General features: G+C 51.1%; 1 protein-coding gene across 2 annotated transcripts in view; it reads right to left on the minus strand.

The window, feature by feature from the left end:
* Positions 1-22,431, minus strand: part of GREB1 (growth regulating estrogen receptor binding 1) — an 82,266-nt gene that overhangs the window by 24,575 nt on the left and 35,260 nt on the right. The window contains exons 10-20 of one of the 2 annotated variants that reach the window (XM_067703682.1): positions 20,891-21,076; positions 17,711-18,061; positions 16,507-16,635; positions 15,613-15,741; positions 14,779-14,976; positions 13,842-14,022; positions 11,919-12,114; positions 10,338-10,474; positions 4,597-4,936; positions 2,675-2,790; positions 1,173-1,372 (exon numbers count right to left, since the gene is read on the minus strand). In XM_067703682.1, coding sequence (XP_067559783.1) covers positions 1,173-1,372; positions 2,675-2,790; positions 4,597-4,936; positions 10,338-10,474; positions 11,919-12,114; positions 13,842-14,022; positions 14,779-14,976; positions 15,613-15,741; positions 16,507-16,635; positions 17,711-18,061; positions 20,891-21,076 — 2,163 coding nt within the window. Of the gene's footprint in view, positions 1-1,172; positions 1,373-2,674; positions 2,791-4,596; positions 4,937-10,337; positions 10,475-11,918; positions 12,115-13,841; positions 14,023-14,778; positions 14,977-15,612; positions 15,742-16,506; positions 16,636-17,710; positions 18,062-20,890; positions 21,313-22,431 lie in introns of those variants that run through there. The other variant, XM_067703680.1, reaches the window with a different exon arrangement.

The raw sequence follows: 22,431 nt of genomic DNA on the forward strand, positions 1-22,431 counted from the left end.
GACCCTGATCCCAGTTCTGAAGGGCCAGCAGGGATCTCCAGGTGAAGCACGGAGCAGAGGGGACTCGAGTGGACGGAAGAACACCTGTGTGGCCCACAGGTGACAGAGCAGAGCACATTCATGGGATGAGTGTGGCGAAGAGTCCGGGGTGCGGCGTAGGGGCCGGAAGCCAAGAGGAACGAATGGGGAAAGGACGGAGGTGGGTCGGGAGATTCCAGGAGTGTGGATTCACTCCACGGGCAGTTTCATGTCAGGGTCCCATTCACGTCTGCGAAAGGTTCCCACAGCACCAGGTGGGTCCTTCCACCCCACTTTACAGATGAGTCATCCGAGGCTTGGAGAGGTGACATGACCTGTCCAAAGCCACACAGCCAGAGATGGAGGGGGAAGAGAGTCCTCATCTTCCAGCTCTCCTTCCATCTCTCTCTCTGCTACACCAAACCCCACGAATGCCTTGCATGTTTGTAGTAGCAGCTTTTTATTTTCTCTCGCTATCCTGTTGACTACAGCCAAATGCCTTGCATTGCTCCGATTTATGTGTCCTATTAAAATACATGGCATTGGGCTTCCCTGGTGGCACAGTGGTTGAGAGTCCGCCTGCCGATGCAGGGGACACGGGTTCGTGCCCCGGTCCGGGAAGATCCCACATGCCGCGGAGCGGCTGGGCCCGTGAGCCATGGCCACTGAGCCTGTGCATCCAGAGCCTGTGCTCCGCAACAGGAGAGGCCGCAGCGGTGAGAGGCCCGCGTACCGCAATAAAAAATAAATAAAAAAATACATGGCGTTGAACTTCGATGTCTGCAAACGAAACTAGCCTGTTTTCATAAATCTCAATAAGGGACAGATCCTGTTAATTCACGTAGAGGAAACAAGCGAGTGAACCTTAAACCAGGCAGTAATTCCACCAGCAATTCAAACAAGGCATGAACTTAAAGCCTAGGAAATGTCCATTTTTCTTCCTACTCTTTAAGAATTCTAGAGCTACAAAGAACCTGTTGGGATTTCCATTTTCTCACATGACCAAAAATGAGGGGGAGAAAGCAAAATCTGAAATCATTGAGGGATTTCCCCCAAAGACGTATGTAGATGTCTCTCATCGGGAGCTGCTGACCAGCAGGTGGGCCCAGGGCTGCGCCGCACGCGGGACAGGTGTCCAGCCCGGCCCTCCGCACCTTCCGTCACCAGTTCCTCATCCTCGTTGTCTGTGCTGCTCAGCTTTTCGGCGTCGCTCTCCAAGGCCTCACTCCGGGCCCGCTTCTCCAGGGGAGCCTCGCTGCTCACAAAGTAAGCAGCCAGGCCCAGTTCCTGCTCCAGTGCCGTCCTCACCAGGCAGGAGGAGTTTATGAGCCGCAGGTCACAGTACCGCAGAGACCTGGGAGGAAACGGAAGAAGGGCTCTATCGACTGCCTTCTACAGAGGAGGTACCGCTCGCGCTGGGGACCAGCACGCTGCCTTCCTCGCTAGGCCCCTAGGACTCATGCAAACGGAGAAGCAAACAGCATCACTGCGACCCCTGAGCAACAAAGTCTGTTTGACTGCAAGTCTCTGGGGGCCCCTGCCGTGGATTTCGCCCCGCGCTGCTTGGAATCAAAAGAACACTGACTTTCAGGTCAGACAAAACGGAGGCTTGAACCCCAGCCCTGCCACTTCCTGGGGACAGACCCTCAACAAGCTGGGCAACGTCTTGGAGGCTCAGATTGTTTTCAAATGAAAGACGGCCGTGAATATTAATAACCATCTACGTGCACTGCTGGGAGAAATATATGTAATAAGTGGATATTTGATGATTCCATCAACATTTAAAATGTGCCCAAGACTATGCCCCATGCAAGGGAGAGGATGGTCATCAAGGGGTCGCCATACTGGAAACGAGAGTCTGCCTGGGAAGACATGCCAATGAGTCACGACACACGTGGAGGAGGGGGCACAGAGGGCAGGCTGGGGCAGGGCTCGGAGCTGCGCGGGGGAAACGGCAAAGGGCTTGGAGAGAGGCAGATGGGGGTTGCAGGTAGGCTTTTACTAAAGCAAATGACCTTTCACTTGCTCATCTATAAAACAGGGTAGTAATACTATGGTCGTAAGGTGCAAATGCTAGATTAAAAGTCTAGCCCAGTGCCTGATACAAAAAGTAAATGCTTGCTCAACGTTAAGATAGACTAAGGCATTGTCTTAGCCCTTACGGAGTTGAGGAATAGAAGACTTGATCCGTGACACGGCAACAACTGAGGTTGAACCCTGTGCGGACACTTTTACCCGGCCCATGAGTACGCGGCGCGAGGTGGCCCTCACGAAAGTGTCGTGTGGCCAAACGGCAAGAAGCCGGGAGGCCCCGGTGTCCGCCATGCAGCGCACTGGCTTAATCTCTGTAAACCTCAGCTTCCTCATCAGCTACCGGGCCTCCACCCATGGAGCCCGGCAAGAGTCCCCACATCCACCAGCACGAGCCCGGGGGGTGCCTGTCCGAGAATTAGGAAAAGCTGCCCAGGCCTCAGACGCATTTCACTGACATTTGCTGGAAAACGGTCACCATGAAGATACACATCTATGATGACTCTGATGTGAATGCATTCCCAAGAGTCGGGCAGGGGAAGCCTGACCTGGCAAAGCCCCCAGCGGCGAGCCCAGGCAACTGGCTCCTCAGAGACCCCCAGGTACACAGTCCCTCCCCACTCACCTCGGTAAGGACTCCCCGTGTGGGTCCATCCCACTAAAGATCAGGATGCACGGCAGGCCCTCCAACTCCAGGTACGTCTGAGGCCTCCACTCCGCATCCTCAATCTTCTGCCACATCTGCAGGTAATTAAAAAGAAAGCTGTGGGCTTCCCTGGTGGCGCAGTGGTTGAGAGTCCGCCTGCCGATGCAGGGGACACGGGTTCGTGCCCCGGTCCGGGAAGATCCCACATGCCGCGGAGCAGCTGGGCCCGTGAGCCATGGTCACTGAGCCTGTGCATCCGGAGCCTGTGCTCCGCAACGGGAGAGGCCGCAACAGTGAGAGGCCCGCGTACCGGGGAAAAAAAAAAAAAAAAGAAAGCTGTAAGACTTCTTACTTTCCAACCAGCCCAGCTCCAAGGGAACCTTGATGTCCTTCTGCTGATTTAAAGCCCTTGCAATGCCTCGCTGGATTTTTATCAAATTTAAACTGCAAATAGGCATACCACTGGCTTCACCACGGGACGCCCAGCCACATAGAACACTGCCTAGCACTCATCAGCCGTTCAAGAGGTATCTGCCAACAGACTGACTGATTCTTTTTTTTTTTGCGGTACGCGGGCCTCTCACTGTTGTGGCCTCTCCCGTTGTGGAGCACCAGCTCCAGACGTGCAGGCTCAGCGGCCATGGCTCACGGGCGCAGCTGCTCCACGGCATGTGGGATCTTCCCGGACCGGGGCACGAACCCATGTCCCCTGCATCGGCAGGCAGACTCTCAACCACTGCGCCACCAGGGAAGCCCCTGACTGATTCTTTGCGAGACAGTATATACCCAACTGCCTGACATTCGGTGCGAGACAGTATATCCCCAACTGCCTAACATTCGGTACTATGTTCTCTCCGCTGTGGGGCTGTGCCTTCACAGTGCCTTCCCAATTATTCTCTCAGTATTCTCACCCTAATCCTTTTGCATCCTCCGTCACCTGTACATTTAGTGAAAGGCAATTATGGTCCAGGCACTGTGCTAGTCTGGGAGTCTGAGATGTGTGGGGCTGTCCTTGCCCTTCTCTGCTGGGGGAGGAGCAAGATGACAGGCAGGGAAAGCAGAACCTGCCCCGGTTTGGGGGGCGCAGGGGGACAAGTAGGGGGAAGGGCAGCTTCCTGAAAGAAGAAAAGACTCTGGGGACTTCTCTGGGGGTGCAGTGGTTAAGAATCTGCCTGCCAAGGCAGGGACACGGGTTCGAGCCCTGGTCCGGGAAGATCCCACATGCTGCGGAGCAACTAAGCCCCTGTGCCACAACTACTGAGCCTGCGCTCTAGAGCCCATGAGCCACAACTACTGAGCCTGCATGCCACAACTACTAAGCCCACGTGCCACAACTACTGAACCCATGAGCCACAACTACTGAAGCCTGCGTGCCTAGAGCCCATGCTCCGCAACAAGAGAAGCCACCGCAATGAGAAGCCCGTGCACCACAACGAAGAATAGCCCCTGCTCACCACAACTAGAGAAAGCCCGCGTGCAGCAACAAAGACCCAACACAGCCAAAAATAAATAAATAAATAAGTATTTTTTTTAAAAAAGACACTGAGTTGAATTCTGCAGATTGATAGGCATCAGCTAAATAAACAAGAAGAAGAAGAAATGAATCCCCAGAAAGAAATAAAATCAAGCTACAACCCAGAAGTTTGAAAGAGCAAGACAGTGTGTTTTTTGGGGGGTGCAGCTTTTATAAGTAATGTGGTGCAGCTGGACTGAAAGCTGCAGGTAGGGATGTGGCGAGAGAGGCAGCTGGAGGGGCGGCCCGGTATGCAGAGGCCACGATGGACCTATGGACCGGGATGGGACCTTAAGGAGTTTGTCGCCACCCCACTCCCTCTCCTCCCCTCCCCCTGGTGGTCCCGCCCCACTGCCCTCCCAGGAGTCTATCCCCACTCCTGTCCCACCTTGAGCTGCTTCAAGAAGTGCTTCCCGATGGTGATGCCAGAGCTGGGGTTGCCCAGGATGATCTCAAAGTGCTCCTCCAGGGCCAGCCGCGCCCGCACGTGGGCCAGCCGTTCGTAGGCCACGGCCGCCAGTGGGGAGCAGGGCACCCGCAGCAGGACCATGAGCCCGTGGCCGCAGGGGCACTGCTTCGGGGAGTTGATGAGGTTCTGCGTGATCTCCAGCGTCTCCACCGATGTGTAGTTCTTCATCTGAGAGAGGCCGCTCACGGCCATCATCGCGGCCGTGTAATGCTGCACGAGAACAAAGGTCCTGATCACCGCACTGTGCAGGCGGGGGAACCTGCAAGGAACAGAGAGACCACGTCGTGACCCAGGGCTGCACCCCCCAAGGATGCCGGGAGAGCTCCGAGACAGAAAGGCCTTCCCGGGGCAAACAAGTGACCCAGACACCTGCCATCTCGGGCACAGGCAACTCCTGGATCACAAACAAGTGGTGCTGCCTTTTGAAGCTGGTTGTTTACAACCCGAAATTGAAGTCTTCCTTAGAAGTCAAGTCAAAAACTGCTTTATCATTTCCAGCTGAGAAACAGAAGCAAAGTTTTGCTGTTGCTGCTGGCTCATACTAGCTGCTCAATAAAGATCTGTTCAATGACTAGATGAATGAGTAAAATAAATGCCCATCATCAGCTTAATTTATGTTTCCATGAGTTAGGTCATTTGCCCCAGGTTCCCACTGGCAATAGAAGAACCATCAGTAATCAGTACGTGAGTGCAGCTACCACTTACCCCAGATTTGGGGGACCATCCTAAAGGCATATCATTCATTTCATGTACAGTGAGTTATCAGAAATGCAACTAATGTGATTTTAATTGGACAGATGAATTACAAATCCAAACACAGCCGGTCAAACCAAGAATCCCAGTTTTTGTTTCAGAAGCTGTGGTCACACGAAGGGGGAGACCCGTCCCACAACTACGTGCACTGCCAGAACAGCTCTGACCCTTGTGCCAGAGACAGACCCCAGAACACCACCAGAAAAACCCAAGTCACTGGATGTCGCTCTGTGTTTCCAGTAGGAATAGACAAATTGATGTTCCGTTTATAGGCAATGCTCTCGGCGGTTTATTTAGATGGAATGAGTCCCTTGACTCAGTGGCTTTTTGGAGCAAAGATAAAGTAGTTTCTTGACCTACAAAGACAGGAACATCCCCACGGCCCGTGTCACCCTGTGAGTTCTAACAGGGTAGCCAGCTCACCTTCCAACAGTATCTCTGATATCTTCTGCCCATCGTTATACTTTTGTTCATTCTTTCTCCTTAGCACTCAACTACTTTATGGCGTCTATGAACTGAAGAGTTGGCCTGGCAGACTTGCCAATACCAGTGCCATCTTGGGAAGGCATTAAGGGTCTGCAGGTTCTGACACAAAGGGGACCAGTGGCCCAAGCACTGCTTTACCCTGCCCCTGGTGCACTGGCCAAGTAGTGCCCAGGAAGAAAGAGAGCAGAGTGCAAAATGCATTGTCTCCACTCTACAGCACTGCCCCAGCTGTGGTGGCCCCTCGTCACCTTGAGCAAGGGAAGAAGAGCAAGGTGTCCCTTAGGGAGCAGCACACTCTTCTCCCCACGTCCAACATCCGCTTTCCGCTCTGCTCAAAGGACAAGCAGAGACTTCTGCTTCAGGCCAAGACAGAGTAACAGGGACCAGATTTATTTTTCCATCAGAAATAACTAAAAATCTGGATGAATATATGAAACAACAGTGTTTCAAGACAACGAGCAACGGAAGACAGTGATCCTTCGAGATGGGAAAGAAATTAGGTGAGTCTCCGGTTTCCACCCGGAAAGAGTTCCCAGGATTGCTCAGGGAGGAGGAGCCCAGGCAAGCCCCAGTGTCTCCCTGAGTTGAGGAAAGATCTGGAGTCCAGGGAAACCAAGGCAGCCAGAGTTCATGGGGGAAATTACCAAAGAGGAGAGAACTGCACAGATAAGAGAACTCAGGAGAGCCGCAGAGGGTCCCACTCAAGTCCTCAGCTAAGTAGCGATCAGTGCATATATGTGAGAAAACTACCCAAAGCCAAGAAAAGGACCATCCAAAAGGATGAGAGGGAACAAGACTTCAAACTCACATAGGGCTTGGAATAGTTCCCGTTCCCAACGCCAGTGTGGAAGACATCAAAATTCATGAAATATTGTAGAGTACTTAGAGGGTTTCACTTCAGTAGTGAACAAAATTAGCCCTAGACTAAAAACTGCTCTGGTCCTGCCTAACAAAGTTTAAAAGCAAGACCTGAAAGAATTAAACTGTTTCCAAGGAACTTAACTGTATCTCAGAACAAAGCTTAAGAAGATTTATAGGAATACAAATATACCCAGCACCCAACGAGGTAAAATTCACAATGTCTGGCATCCTCTCAAAAATTACCAGATATGTAAAGAAGCAGAAAAATACAGCCCATAATAAGGAAGGGGGAAAATCAACCAATAGAAACGGACCCAGAAACAACACAGATGACAGTATTGGTAGAGAAGAACATTAAAACAATTGGTATAACTATATTCCATATGTTTAAGAAGATACAGGAAAAATTGAGCTTTTTAAATGGAAATATAAAAAAGACTCAGATTCTAGAGATGAAAACTAAAATGTCTGAAACAGAAAAAAAAACTGGATCCTGAATTCTCATGGGAGCTACCATCTTGGTATTTGGCCCGGCCCTGCCAGCTACAATGGATCAGTTCAGGAATGGCTACCTGACCCAGAATGGGTCATCAGTTTTTTCTTGGGATTTTTCAAACTATTTATAAGAATCAGTCCCCTTCTAGAAGCTGGAGAATATGAAGTTCAGCAGCAGCTAGGGATGATGTCAGCACATGGAAGAAACCAGTGTGTGATGAGATACAATAAAGCTAACACAGAAAAATACCAAAGACAAGACAACACAGTCTCGGCAGTGTTTAATACCTAACTTAAGTTGCTCCTGAAACCAGCTGCATCGGGTTCTGTGGTTTATTTATTCAACCTCTCCTTTTATTTCATGAGTCAGTGCATTCCTCTCCCTTTCCTAAAGTAGTTGAAGTTGGGTTTCAGTCACTTGCAAGGAACAGTCCTTATTAATAAACAAACACAAGTAACAATTTATTATCAATTTGTCAGTGTGTACCTTCATGTATGTGCTACCTGAAATTGCCTTTCTTCTTCTCTTAGGAACCTTGTTATATGACTATTTTGCTTTTGTGAAAAATAAAAATAAACTGGATGTGACTGAGAGCAGAAAAAAAAACACTAGTAAACTTGAAAACATAACAATAGAAAGGATCTAAAATGAAACAGAGGGAAACAAAATAATGACTGTAGCATCGGAGAGCTATGGAACAACTTCAAGTAGGCTAATATATGTACAATTGGATCACTCTAAAAGGGGAAAGGAGAGATGTAGAAAAAATTTTTGAGGAAATAATGACTAAAATTTTTTCGTATTTGATGAAAATTCAATTAACTCAAGAAACATGAAGAAAACCACACCAAGGCCTATCTTAATCAAATTGCTTAAAATCAGTGACAAATTTAAAACATTTTGAAGTAGCCGGGGTTGGGAGGGAGTGGTGGGGAAGAGAGGTCATTACACAGAGAGAAACAAAGGTGACGATGACAGCAGACTTCTGGTTTGAAACAATGTATGTCAGAAGATAGTAGAGCAACATCTTTAATACTTTGAAAGAAAGAAGTCAACCTAAATTTTATACCCAGGGAAAATATCTTTCAAACATGAGGCAAAATAAAGACTTCTAAAGACACATAAAAACTGAAAGAATTCATCACCAGCAGACCTTCCCTCCAAGAAATGTTAAAGAAAGTCCTTTGGACAGAAGGAAAATGATGCCAGCTAAAAATCTGGATCTACCCAAAGGAATGAAGAGCACTGGAAGTATTAACTATGTGCATAAATAAAAAAGGAGGTCTTAAAAAATATTCTTATTTAAATATCTTTAAAAGATGACCGACTGCCTAAAGCAAATGTGATTTATTGGGGAGTTTGTAACATATATAAGTGAAATGTATGATAACAAAAGCACAAAGGCTAGGAGGAGAGCAATGGAAACATACTATTGTAAGAATCTTATACAGGAAGTGGCACAGTATCGCTTGAAAGCAGACTGTTCAGGCAGGTTCAATGATTTGCCTAAAGTTAAAAGTAATGAAGAGTAGAGCCAGGAGGTATGGTGCCACGATCACTCTGGCCTTCTACCAGTATGAGAGCTCGCTCCGTACAGTTTAGTAGGTCTACTGTTTTGGACTTAAGTGACCAGGATTTGGTCTGGCTTCACTACAAACCCCCCACATGACTTTGGGCAAGTGACCTAACCCAAGTCTTTGTTTCTTTCTCTGTCAAGTGGGGGAATAACAGTGTCTCCTATCTCACTGCGCCATTGTGAGGATTATATTAGGCAATAAATGGAAAATACTGGCCCAGCGTCTACAGATCACTAAGCACTCAGCACATGCTTCCTGCACGAGGAGAAGCTGGGGAGCCAGGCAGAGAAGCAGAGGCAGGACAAAGGTCAGTTCTCACAGCCTTAGTGTAAAATCTTGGCGGGTGTCTTCCCTCAGCAAGGTTACGAGAGCTCAGCTGACGATCCACGAGTTGGAGAAGTGGCCTGATTAAACCCCTCAGCATCAGAGCTGAAAGGGACTGAGCTCCCCGAAGGGTGCTCCGGGGAGCACGAATCCCATGAGACCATGGAGATGCCGCACGCTCTAGCCGTCCCTTGGAGATTTATAGCACACACGGCACCCTGAAGGCTTCGAGAACTCTCACTGCGAGAAGAATCCTTTGTTAAATGTAAGGTTTATCAAACACACATGACCATGGAACCCCTCGTGACGTAACAACTATTAGGATCCAGCAGTATAGCCTGGAGCACAGCTTGGGAAGCACACGTCTAATTCAATCCCTTTGTCAGCAAGCGAGACAAATGAGGTACCACGAGGGGAGACGGCAGAGCTCAGTTCAACACCCACAACTGGCGGCAGAGCCATTCACTTTGTTTTGTATTAGACAGTCTGTAAAACTTGGCCTGGCTTTTCCACGTATAAACCGTGTGGATGTCGGCACTTAACCCCCCTGAGCCTCAGTTCCCTCATCTGTAAGATGGCAGTGCTGATATCCACCTCAGGGGTCTGCTGTGACAGGGCTGAAAAGGTAGCACTGACTCTGGGTTCACACCCAGTTCTGTCACTCGCTAGACGTGTGGCCTGAGAAAGCCATGGGGTCTCCCTGAGTCTCAGTCTACTTGCAAAATGGAAATAATAATAGCAACTGGCTCAGAGAGGTCGGGAGGACTAAATAACGTAATGAAAGTAAGAACAGTGACTGGCAAGAAATAAGCACACAGTAGGTGATGTGCAAAGGAAATAAAGACAAAGCCAACTGACCGCCACGCTCTCTTCCTTGACGCCTTTTGCTATCTCACCTCCCATTTTCTTGCCTTCCCTTGAGTCTCAGACATGCAATCCCACATTCTAGCATATTTCTGCCCATTCTCATCTCTCAAATTTTCTGGAACAACATCACCGGCCCAAAATGCAAGACGAGAAATAAACCAGGATCCCTTTAACGGAGGGACTGAGTCACCCAGGAAGGGAGAGCGGTGGCCCCTCCCTGGAATTCCCTGGCTGCACATCCCTCACCTTGTACTTGACTACGGAGCATTTTTAGTAACTTCAAGAGAGACGGGTACCTTTTTCCCAATGCGGTGACCATGGCCTCAAAGGAGCTGTCGTATCTCAGCAAGGGGAGGCTGTGTCCTGAGAGGGTGGACTCGATGAACTCGGACAGCCCAAAGTACTTCTTATTCTCAGGATACAAGTCCACTCCCTAAAACACAAGCACATCGGTCACGCAAACACTGCCTTTGTGGGGACTGAAGGGGTCACATGCTGGGCGCACAGATGACCTGGACAGGCATCTTGATCTGAACTGTGCTGACTCTGCAATCCCCTGGGTGACGTTTTACAACTGTCTTTCCTCTGCGCCCCAGAGCACAGAGCACTCCACGCGTAAGGGTCGGCGCCTCCCCGTCAGTCAAGACTGTTCCATTCAGTTGACCCCGGTGCCTTCGCCAAGAAGAAAATCAGACTCTTTTTTTTTTTAAACACACAACTTCCTTTGTTAAAATTGCTTCTTTCCAACAATTTTAGCTGGTTTTAGGAATAGACAAATCAACTGTTTTGCATTCAGCTGCTATTAAATCAGCAGAAAGAAATGCATTTATCCAACCAATTTTACCCACACTGATATAAAATTCCTCCCCAACTAGCATCAGAGCTTATCAAACTTCAGAGCACGGCAAAGTTGTGGGAGGATGCTAAAATTACAAAGGCATGAACTTCACCCTCAAGCAGCACAGTGGTTAAACATGAGGGCCGTGGATTTCGCTGGACTGGGTCATATCCCGGCTCCAGAACCTTCTAGCTGCATGGCTTTAGGCAAGTGGCTTAACCCCTCCCCTCTGCCTCATTTTCCCCATTTGTAAATCAGAAATCATCCTAGCACCTGTGTCTTACCTGAGTTCATATGATAAAGCACTTAGAACAGTGCCTGCCTAGCTCACGGTAAGCGCTACATAAAAACAAATGCCGTTGCTACCTCTGATTCTGAATCGGCAGGAAGGAACCCAAGCATTAGCACCTTTAGAAGTTCCCTGGATGATTCCGAGACACTCCGAAAAAGTCCGCAACTTGATGTCCACTTATTGCTTGTGTAATTAGGTGGGATCCAACCACCAGATTTCTCAAATTACCAGAATGACGGCTGTCTTCTATTTTGATGAGAAAATGGCAGGTGATAAGCTGAAATAAAGCTCACCAGGGTTTGTGGACGTGCGTTCAGTTTGAGGAAGGAGATTTTGAACCTCGCTGCTGAAGGATGCAGGGGTAGGAAAGATAGGAACATTTCCAGGGCTTCTGGACAAACTTAGAGTCACCCCATGTGGAGTCCAAATCCCCACAGCTCTAGAGGGCTGTACGTCCAACACCAGGAGAGCAGGTGTTCAGAACGCTGCTCAGAGAGCTTCAGTCGCCAGAGAAACAGTAAACCGACTGTGTTGCGTTACATGCTCTGAGACAGGGAGCCGATGAATGCACACAGGAAGGTTTCTAAAGACCAAGAAGGGTTTAAATCTAACCCTGGGTAGAATCAAAGCCAAGGAGCTGGAACCCACGGAGCCTCAACTGGGCTAGTCAGTCAACTCTTTAGTGAACAGGATCTCTCCCAGCGCAAGGTCATCGCTACAGTGGGCCCAGCGGCCTGGGACACTCACATTACTGTAGGAGGCCGGCCAGTGTATCTCGTTGTAAGGACTGATGAGGGTGTGCTGCGTCTGCAGTGCGTACGGGAAGGAGGTCACGTGGAGCACCACGATGTTGGGGGCCTCCTTCACCTCCTTGCAGTTGAGCAATCTGTCCACCAACCCCACGGACGGGTCACTCTGGGAGTAGAGGTCATGAACAGTGCTACTGAGAGAGCAGAAGAGGGAGAAGAAATGATAAGTGCAATGGCAAGCACTGTCCTGTCATCCGACGACAATCAGGCAGTTGGATCAATTGACTGTGAGCCTCCCAACGCCGGCAGCAATCGAAGCTTAGGGCTCTGCCCACGACCAGCAAAATGAAAGTTAAATATGACTGCACTTCAGGTACCCATCAGGGACTCCCCGGAACACTCACGACTTATTAAAAGCTTGGCTGGGGGAGCAGTGTCTGTAGAGGATTGCTTGCAAGACACACAATCCACCCGCTTCTCTAGCACAGGAACGCTCACCCAGGAGTTGTCAATGAGTCTCGCCTTTTCTCCCTCGGCCCCATCTGATTGTACACCTGCCTCCTTAAATCCTTTTCTCCAACAGTCCTACTGATCTTTCTTTTTTTAAAAAAATAAATTTATTTTATTTATTTATTTTTGGCTGCATTGGGTCTTCGTTGCTGCGTGCGGTCTTTCTCTAGTTGCGGGGAGCGGGGGCTACTCTTCGCTGCGGTGCGCGGGCTTCTGACTGCGGTGGTTTCTCTTGTTGCAGGGCATGGGCTCCAGGAGCACAGGCTCAGCAGTTGTGGCTCGCGGGCTCCAGAGCACAGGCTCGGTAGCCGTGGCGCACGGGCCTAGGTGCTCCGCGGCACGTGGGATCCTCCCGGACCAGGGCTCGAACCCGTGTCCCCTGCATCGGCAGGCGGACTCTCAACCACTGCGCCACCAGGGAAGTCCTCCTACTGATCTTGAAATGACCCAAAGAGGACATAACATGGTAACTTCTGTACTAAATTTTAAAGTATAGGGTCAGGAATGGGAAGCATTTCAGACACGGGGCCGAGGAGACAAGTCCATCTCAGCCTTTCTCAGTGGGTCAGTGGTCTCAGCATTCTTGTCTGTAAATCTAGGGGGACAGGAAAACATCAGTGCTTCACCTTTCGGGTGGCAGGTAGCCACTCTGAGAAACCTACCCACCAAATGAATGTGTACAATTTAGCTTATTATATACTTCAGAATGTTCAAATTCCCCCGCGCCCGTGCATGGACGCGAGAATGTAAACCCTTTACCTGGGCGAACTTTAAGGCTCCGGCCAGCCCTGAGCTTCAGGCCCTGCGCTAAATCAAAGCCTTCCTCCGATACCCGACCCACAATCTTCTTTCCCCCCTCGTCCATGTCAGCGGCAGTGTCTAAACACACAACCCCAAGGCCAGTCTCATGGACATGACCAATCCTGGTGAACACCCAGGAATCCTGCCAGACTCCAGGCTTGACACCATGTGAAATTCATCTCGATTTATGTTCATTTGAAGTGAGAAAGTAAAACCTCCCCTGGGAAGGGCACCAGCTGTGACCCATGGTGTGGAGAGCCAGTGGGGCTCCATCAGGAAGGGGCCTGGGCAGAGCTACTCCCATCAGGATCCCTTCCCGGCACCTGTCGCTCTGCCACTGATACCCTCCCTCCCCTACCCCAGCCTGCGACATTGAGCGAGGTGCTTCCCTTCTCTCGTTGCCATAATGGTACCTTTCAGAGGCTGCACTAGATGATCTCTCAGGTAAGTTCCGGCCCTAAGGTCTGAAATACACCCGCAGCCTCTGCCTACAAATGCCAAGCCCCCAACACCATTCATCTTTTTAACACTTATACCCACGGTATTATCCGTACATATTCATTCAAAGAAGGGAAATGCCAGCCCTGCCATGTGCCAAAGCCAGTCTAACCTCACGAGATCCCAGTGGGCGTGGTCATGGATGAGGACGAAGAGCGTGTGTGGGTTCTGAAAGGAGTTTTGCAGAAAGGACTTGAACTTGGTCTGCGCCTCGGCATCCAGCTTCAGAACGTACTGCTCGACCCTCTGCTTGGTCATGTGCTCCTTCTGCAAGCCGAGCTCCAGCAAAACCCCTGCAACACAGTGAAGATACATCAGTAACGCCAAACACGGTCATGAAAATACATCAGTGACTCCAAACACGGTCATGAGCTTCTCACTCAGCAGCAGATGCTTGAGGCGCATCTCCCATATGGCAGGTTCCTCGCTGGGACTGGAGGCTACAGGGATGCAGGTGGAACGTGTGAGTCAGGGAGGCCGATTCCCGTGCAAACGACTGTCGTGTCACTGCCTGCAGGAGCAGGGCCTGGAGGTGGGTCTGCTCCCCAGTGTGCTATGTACACAGCCCACCCAGGGGCACAGCAAAGCTGCCTTCGTGAAGCAGCTGATCCCAGCGTGGGTGACTGAAAGAAAGGGAAAGGTCCCCTCTCACCCACCCAAATCATCTCCAGCCTGAACGCCACCAGGCCGTAGGTTAGAGCACTCAGAGTGAACCCTCCGAGTGAAGACGTTGACTCTCTGTGTGGTTCATGTTTAATCCCCTTGAAAGCACAGGGAAAATACATTAAGTTGACGCCAGATATCAGGACATACTTCACTGACTTGAGTGAGACAGAGGGAACACTGAAGTCATGTTCTACCTTTAACAGATTATAAAATAGTGGACAAGACGCTTCCTCCGGGCAGCAGTTTCATGAGCTATGAAACCGGGGTGTTGATACGGCACCCTCTACTTTAGAAGTAAAGATGGTGTTAGAATCCAAACCTGAACGCAAACAGATCAAAGCTTCTCCACACAGACTTCACACTTGCCCCTGAAAGGCCCGTACCTGAATGCCAGACGTGGAACAGGGTCTGCTGGTAGGTCACTTCTGAGGGTGGAATACAAATCAGAAAGTCCACCTTCTCAAAGGATCCTAAGTCCAGATTCTGGGTGCTGGAATCTGCGATTGAACACACGTGGGAGAGGAGCTTCTGGGCCACGGCGAGCTGGAAGGGCCGGATGTGGTGGGGCTCCAGCTGGTAACCTGGAACCAGAGACCCCGTCAAGGTGAGGTGCACGCCAGCGGATGGCTACAGCCCTGGACCTCTGCTAGGGAATCAGCAGGGGGCCCCCGTCTAGCACACAAAGGGATGAGGGAATGGGGAAAACACCAATATTCACTGAGCGCCTGCTCCGGGCTACCCACCGTGATGGTCATTTCGCACCCTTTTCCTAATTGAAAAATAAAAGGATGAACAGCACTCGAGGGGGCACAGAGGCTGTGACCTACTCCACCTGGAGGGGACAAGGACGGCATCCCAGGGAAGCTGACGCTGAGATTAGATTTTGGAAGAGGTTACAGGTTCTCTGGAAGAGGAGACCATCACAGCCCTTCAGGAACTTAGAATGCATAAAGTATTTCAACAGTGCATCGATAAACTGGAAATCAACAGAGAAATGTGCTATCTCAGGAAAACTGTACAGAGGTACATTTCCGGGTAAAATGAGACTGTTATCGTCAAAGACTAAAACTAAAATTAGATATTAGGTCTGCTCGATTCTAAGGAGATGCCCTGCCCGCTGGAGGTGCCTCTGACTCTGCCTCCTTGCAGCCCCTGGGGGCCCTGGAAGCTGCCTCACCAGCCCAGAGCTTGGCCACCAGCGCCCCGGCATCACTCACTTGTGCATACCCGTGTCCCGCCGACATCTAGGGATGCTGATTTGGTGACGGAGGAGGCAGTAAGGGAGGAAGAAATCTGGCCTTGATTTTCCTGATGAAATTTGTCCAGCAAAATATCAATGTCGCCCTCTGCCCAAAACAGAGAGAATAACAGAAATGGGTTTTCCGTCCGTCTCAGTGAAACTCGGCATGCATCTATGGAACACCCGCTGTGTATCAGGCACTGTCCTGGGCCTGGGGCACCAGAGATAGGGTGTCCCATCCTGTCAAGGAGCCCACAGCCCAGGAAGGCAGATGTATGTGCTAAAGAAAATTACATTATGACCCAGAAGGTGCCAGGACAGAAAGAAAGAAGAGCAAGGTGCCAAAGGTCAGGAGGTAGGGGTCTGAGCACATCTTGGAGAAGGAGGGGCCAGCACGAGTTTCTGGGAGGAAATGGGGTGAGTCTTGTAGGGTGAGTGGCCAGGAAAAGAAGGGAGACGGGCACTCAAGGCATAGGAGACACAGAATGAGGCACAGAGAATACACTTCTCCAGTGAGAAGCTTTAAGCAACACAGAGGGGGAGGCAACACAGAGGGGGAGGCACCACCACGGACTGGGCAATGCTGATCTACTGTCCACAGATGGACAGAGCCGGAGAGGTACGGAGAACCAGGCACAAGGCCCTTGTGTGCCCCCAAAGGACAGAAACCACAAAGCCGCCCCCTAGAGAACCCACAGCCAGAGCAGGAAACAGCCAGCCAGAGACCCCACAGATGGAAGGGCTGCCCACACATGTAAATCCGGGCCAGCCTCAGCAGGTCACGGGGGATGGGCTCCATCCCGAGACGACCTTGCCCTTTGTGTCTTTCTCATCAATTTATGAATCTGCACCTGTCTCACTACAAGCCTACCTGGACAGAGGGTGCTAAAAAAGGCTCCCAGAGAGTCCACTTTCCCCGTAACCAGCTCAGAATTGACTTCTTTCTGGTACTCGGCAGGGGTGAGAAGGCTCTCAGAAAGAATCCGGGCTTGGTATTTTCCTGGAAAACAAACAACAATTTGGACTGGGCCCTCTGCTTAGAATTAGCACGTGAGCTCCTCGATGGCAGGGTCTGTGCCTGAATCTCTTTCTCCGTCCATCCCGCAAGCCCAGCACCACTCCTGGCTAAGAGCAGGGCTTCCTGTTGGTGAAATGAATAAAGGGTACACACCCCCAGCCCAGTTTAGTAGCTGGGACAATAAGAGGGAAATCCCCGAGTATGGGCTTTGGAACCTGACTCTCTCCCCGCTTAACTAGCTGTGTAACCTAGGCTGACCCAGCTTCCTCATCTGGAATTCGTGGCTAAAAGTACCATCTACTTCACAGGACTGTTGTGAGGATAAAACAAGACAATGTTTATAAAATATTCAGCCCAGTGCCTGACACAGCAGGGGCTCGAGGTTTATTACTAAAGATATTACTGAAATCAATGTAAAGAATTTATTAAAAACACAGGTGTTTAAGACGAAGGAATGCCAAGAGATGACTGGGACGCTGCAGTTACTGCAATCCTCCATCCCTCCCCCCTCCCCCTGGGACATTCTGCGCCGTTTGGTGTCTGTCTCCCCACCAGAACACACGCTCCAGGAAAGCAGGGACATCACTCCTGTGTCCCCAGCCCCCAGAACAGTGACTGCACATAGTAGGGCTTCAATACATGTTTTTATAATTAATTAGCTAACTGGCTCATTAACCCACACAAACACAAGAAGGCCTTTTTTTTTTTTTCATTTCCATTAGGTAGTTGAAGAAGCTGAGGGCCAGAGTCATTAAACCACAGACCAGCAGGTGCACGGGGGACCCAGGTTTTCCCTGCATCTAACCAGATCCAAACCTGCCCCCCGTCTCTCTAGAGAAACGGAAACGGCTCACCTTCGACGCCAGGAGGAATGGAATTTTTCCCAAAGCGCACTATTCAGGGCACACCAGGGGCTACTGTGCGCTAACGGCTGTTACTAACCAGCACAGCTGCAAACCCGGGGCCACGAGAGGCAAAAGGGGGCGACGGCAAAGGAGGGCTTCTGGGCACCACCAGACCGCTCTCCCGGCAGCCCAGCGGCGGGGCCCGGCCTCACCGGTGACGGCGATGCAGGAGTCGATGGCGGCACTCCGGCAGGCGCAGATGATCACCACGTAGTTAGTCTTGGCCAGCTTGCCCTCGATGAGCAGGCGGAACATCTCAGAGAGGCCCTCGGCCAGGGAGTAGGTGCACTCGATGATGTGCACGCTGTTGTTGCAGGAGCTGGCGGCCAGGCCGGCCAGCCAGGGCAGCTGCGCAGAGGTGACGGGCGCCACGGCCCCAGGCGCCGGCGGGACGGGCTGCGGTGGCGCCTGCTGGTACTGCCGGATCTCCGTCAGGTGCGACTCCCGCCAGGAGCGCAGGAAGATCTGCTCCAGGTCCTCCATCAGGGGCACCTGGTCCGCCGCTGGCAACGACAAGGCGGGCAGAAGGGGCTTCAGCACCTGCCCCACGCGGCAACTTCACGCCAATATAACCGGGCCGTGCTGGGGAAATGCGTGTAAACGAACTCTCAGATAACGCAACCTAAATGATTAACGTTAAATGGTATGCGAGACAGCTGGGAAATAGACGGAGGTGATGAAAGCAGCCCTCATCTCACCATCCTAACAGAACCACTACTATTTTTGTGTGTTTCTCCAATTTTTTTTTTTTTTTTTTTTTTTTGCAGTACGCAGGCCTCTCACTGTTGTGGCCTCTCCCGTTGCGGAGCACAGGCTCCGGACGCGCAGGCTCAGCGGCCATGGCTCACGGGCCCAGCCGCTCCGCGGCATGTGGGATCTTCCCGGACCGGGGCACGAACCCATGTCCCCTGCATCGGCAGGCGGACTCTCAACCACTGCGCCACCAGGGAAGCCCCTCTCCATCTTTTTTTTTCCACGTGCAGGTTTTACATCGTTATAATGACTGCGGGCCTATGACATTGAGGCGTGTCTGCTTCCCTCACCATCACGGCACTATCATGCTTGCGTGACGTTTACGGCCTTCATAAACAGCACTGCTAACGGGCACTGCTAACGGGGAGGCACCACCACGGACTGAGCGATGCTGACCTACTGTTGACCCCTGTACTGCTTCCAGATAAGCACATTTATGATCACTTCTGCAATACACAGCTTTACGTATAGGACGTTCCTTAGCCTATGCTCTAAATTGGGCTTACAGAGCCCACTAATACATATCATCAGACTGTCTCCAGATGGTTTAAATGTCTCAATGTACCACGACACTAATGACACGCGATAACCCTGGTTCTGCTGCACCCTCAGCTCCACTGGATAGCATCGTTTGGGTTGTTACCATCAGTTTAGTTGAGAAAAGCATCACTTGTTTAATGTGTTAACTTTGCGTCTCTTTGATGACTAGTGAGCCTGAGTACCTTCAATGCTTTCCTCCCTATGGGTATTTTCTGGTTGATGCGTCAACATTTCAAATTTGGGTGAGCTGGAGGAAAGAGCACCACGCTTCGATGTAGAAGACGTGTCCCCATCCAGCTCCACCCGGCACCAGCTGTGCAGCCTTGAGCTGTCTTAGCTTGAGTAAGAGTGGTACCCTGGGCAAGGGAGGTGTTGATGGAGAAGGTGGGCGAGGTTGGATTCAGGATGAAGCCGTGCTTACTGATGGATTGGATGTGGATTGTAAGAGTGAGAAAGAGAAACACATGCACATTTTCCCAGATTCCAGACAGTCCTAAGCAGCACCCTTGAGGGTTCCTCCCTACCTGCTGCATCTCCATCTCCTCCAGGTCCCTGAATACCGAGTGTCCCAGGGCTCAAACCCTGGCACTTTCGTCCATCCACCACCCCTCCCAGTCGCTCATCCAGCCTCACAGCTTTAATATAGATCGTCACTGAGCCGGTGTTTCCTAAATGTATACCTATAGCTGCAACGTCTCCCTGGGGCTCAAGACCTGCACATCCAAATCCTTGACTCGGCCCACCTGGCTGCCCCATCAGCGGCTCAAACTTGAAATTGCCGAGACGGGACTTTCGCTCATCCTCCAGCGCCATGGCTCACCTGGTTGCTCAGGCCAAAATGCAAGCACCGTCTTTCCCTCACGTCCCTCAGACAGACAGCCCACCATCCTGACCTTCCCAATCTCTCCCCTGTGGCTGTTAGTGGTCCAAGTCACCACCTGCCTTCCCTGGGACGACTGCACCATCTGGCCACACATGGCAGCCCATGTGGTCTTCTTGAAATGAAAGTCAGATCATATCTGTCCCCTGCCCAAAACATTGCAGTGGTGCTATGGACTGAATTGTGTCCCCCTCAAATTCGTATGTTGAAGTATTAACCCCCAATACGACTTATTTAGCGATAGGGCCTTTAAAGAAGTAGCTAAGTGAGGTCAGAAGGGTGGGGCCCTAAGCCAGTAGGACTGGTGGCACTCTAAGAAGAGGAAGCGACACCAGAGCTCACCCTCTGTCCCCACACACATGCACAGAGGATACAGTGAGAAGGCAGCCGTCTGCAAGCCAGGAAGAGAGGCCTCACCAGAACCCAACCTTGCTGCCACCCTCATCTTGGATTTCCAGCCTCTAGAAACGTGAGAAGATAAATTTGTGAGGTTTAAGCATGCAGTCTGTAGTATTTTGTTATGGCAGCCCGAGCCGACAAATACAAATTGTTTCTCAATGTGTCTAAAATACGAACTCTTGACCTTAGCCTGAGGCCCTACCCTCTCTCTGACAGCACCCTCACTGCCATGCTCTCACTCTGCAGCCGCCCTGGCTCCCACTGACCTGGGGCTCCATGCTCCAGCCCCGCCTGCCGCCCACCCATCCTCCCGCCTCTGCCTCCCTCAGAGCTTCATAAGGCTGGATCCTTCTCATCACTCGGGTCTCGACCCAAACGCCATCTCCTCACAGAGGCCTTTTCTGACAACTTGAAACAACCCCACAATCACATACCCCACCTCCCTCTGCTTATTTTCCACTTGTTTACTGTTTCTCTCTCCCACTAGGATACAATCTCCTTGAGGGCAAAGCCATTGTTTTCTTCCTGCTGTATCTCTGCGCCTAGAAGGGCAGGGAAATCATGTTTGAATTCTCACTGTAGATTTTGACCTACTTGAAGGCCTTCCCAGCCCCTCGGGGTGGAGAGCACTGCAGTGACCTGACAGCAGAGGCGGTCTTCACCAGGGTTCAAAGAGAGGGTCAGCGATCAAGGCTTGTGCGGTTCCCGTCTTTAGCGATTATTCCACCAGTGGTTCCCACGAAATGGGAGGGAGACTCACCCAGCTGGACGAGATAGTAGACGGTCAGCAGGAGCTGCATCTCCTCTGAGATGGGCTGTATCGTGGAGGCCCCATACTGCCCATACGCTCTGGAGATAGACTGGGAGTTCTGGTAGCACGTGTACAGGAGAGGGCTCACGACGACATCGTTCAGGTTCCCACAGAGGTAAGGGAAGTGCCCGTGCCCTGGGGGACGAGAAACAGCACCCGCTTGGCCCCTGGCCTCGGGCACAAGGTGTGGTCCCCACATGTGGGCGGTCTCTGAATGCCAGGGAGTGAAAACAGGCAGGCCGGTTGCACCTGGGGTAACGCGAGTGCTCCTTTCCAAGGAAGTCTTGAACTCCCAGCCCTTGCTGATGTGCGCACCTGCTCTGAGAACAGACAGGGGCTGTAGCATTTGCTTGTTCATTTAGTCCAATCCCCTATTTTAGAGCCCAGCAAGCTCAGGCCCAGAGGGAACTGGCAAAGCTGAACAGCCATCGCCTGAGCTGCTCCTTCGGCTCTGACTCTAGAAATTTCACGCAGGCAACGCCTACCAGATCTTTGCCAGGCCTGCGCCAGCCCGAGTCTCCCCAGCTCCCCGTTTTGGATTCTGCCTCCCAGTTTCCCAGAACTCTCTGACAAGCTGAGTTAGGAAAATAAATCACTGTACAGACCAGAGACTCCGAATACTGACAGAACTTGACAAATGCTTTAGCGAATGTTACAAGATTAATTCTGATGGCAACTCTCAGAGGCGGGTCAGCCCAGGCCAGTTCCAAATCGCCTCTGCACCATTTCTTAACTATGTGACCCTCCGCGAGAAGCTTAACTTCCCTAAGCCTCAGTCTCCACCTTTGTAGAATGGGGTGGAGAAGATTGAGCCCTCGTGTGGTTGCTGAGATGATCAAACGTGGTTCAGCGTGGGTGTGGCAATTTGTACTCAGAAGGTCTCCACTTATTCACCAAACACACACTTAGTGGACGCCTGCCGTGTGCTATGTACGGGCCTCACACTCGGCTCTGGGGGAAGATCTGGGGACTGGGACACAGTTCATGTCCTCCAGGAGATTGATTCCCAGACCTGAGGGTGCATGAGGGTCCCCTGAAAGGCTTCCTAAAACACAGGTTGCTGGGCCCCACCACAGAGCTTCTGATTCGGATTCTGGGATGGGCATGGGAATTCACACCTCTACTGAGGTCCCAGGTGACGCTGGCTTTGCTGGTCCAGGGACCACAATTTGGGTAGCATTGTTCCCAAACATTATGGTTTATAAGAGAAAATGTAAAGAATTACTATTAAAAGAAGGATGTGAAATTTGTCATGAAAGAGGCACAGAGAAGCTACAACGGGGCCCAGATAAAAGGAATCTGAGGGGCTTCCCTGGTGGTGCAGTGGTTAAGAATCCACCTGCCAATGCAGGGGACACGGGTTCAAGCCCTGGGCCGGGAAGATCCCACATGCCGCAGAGCAACTAAGCCCGTGCGCCACAACTACTGAGCCTGCGTGCTAGAGCCCACGAGACACAACTACTAAAGCCCGCGTGCCACAGCTACTGAAG

The sequence above is a fragment of the Pseudorca crassidens genome, chromosome 14 (assembly GCF_039906515.1).
Source record: "Pseudorca crassidens isolate mPseCra1 chromosome 14, mPseCra1.hap1, whole genome shotgun sequence".
In the NCBI taxonomy this organism is placed as follows: Eukaryota; Metazoa; Chordata; class Mammalia; order Artiodactyla; family Delphinidae; genus Pseudorca; species Pseudorca crassidens.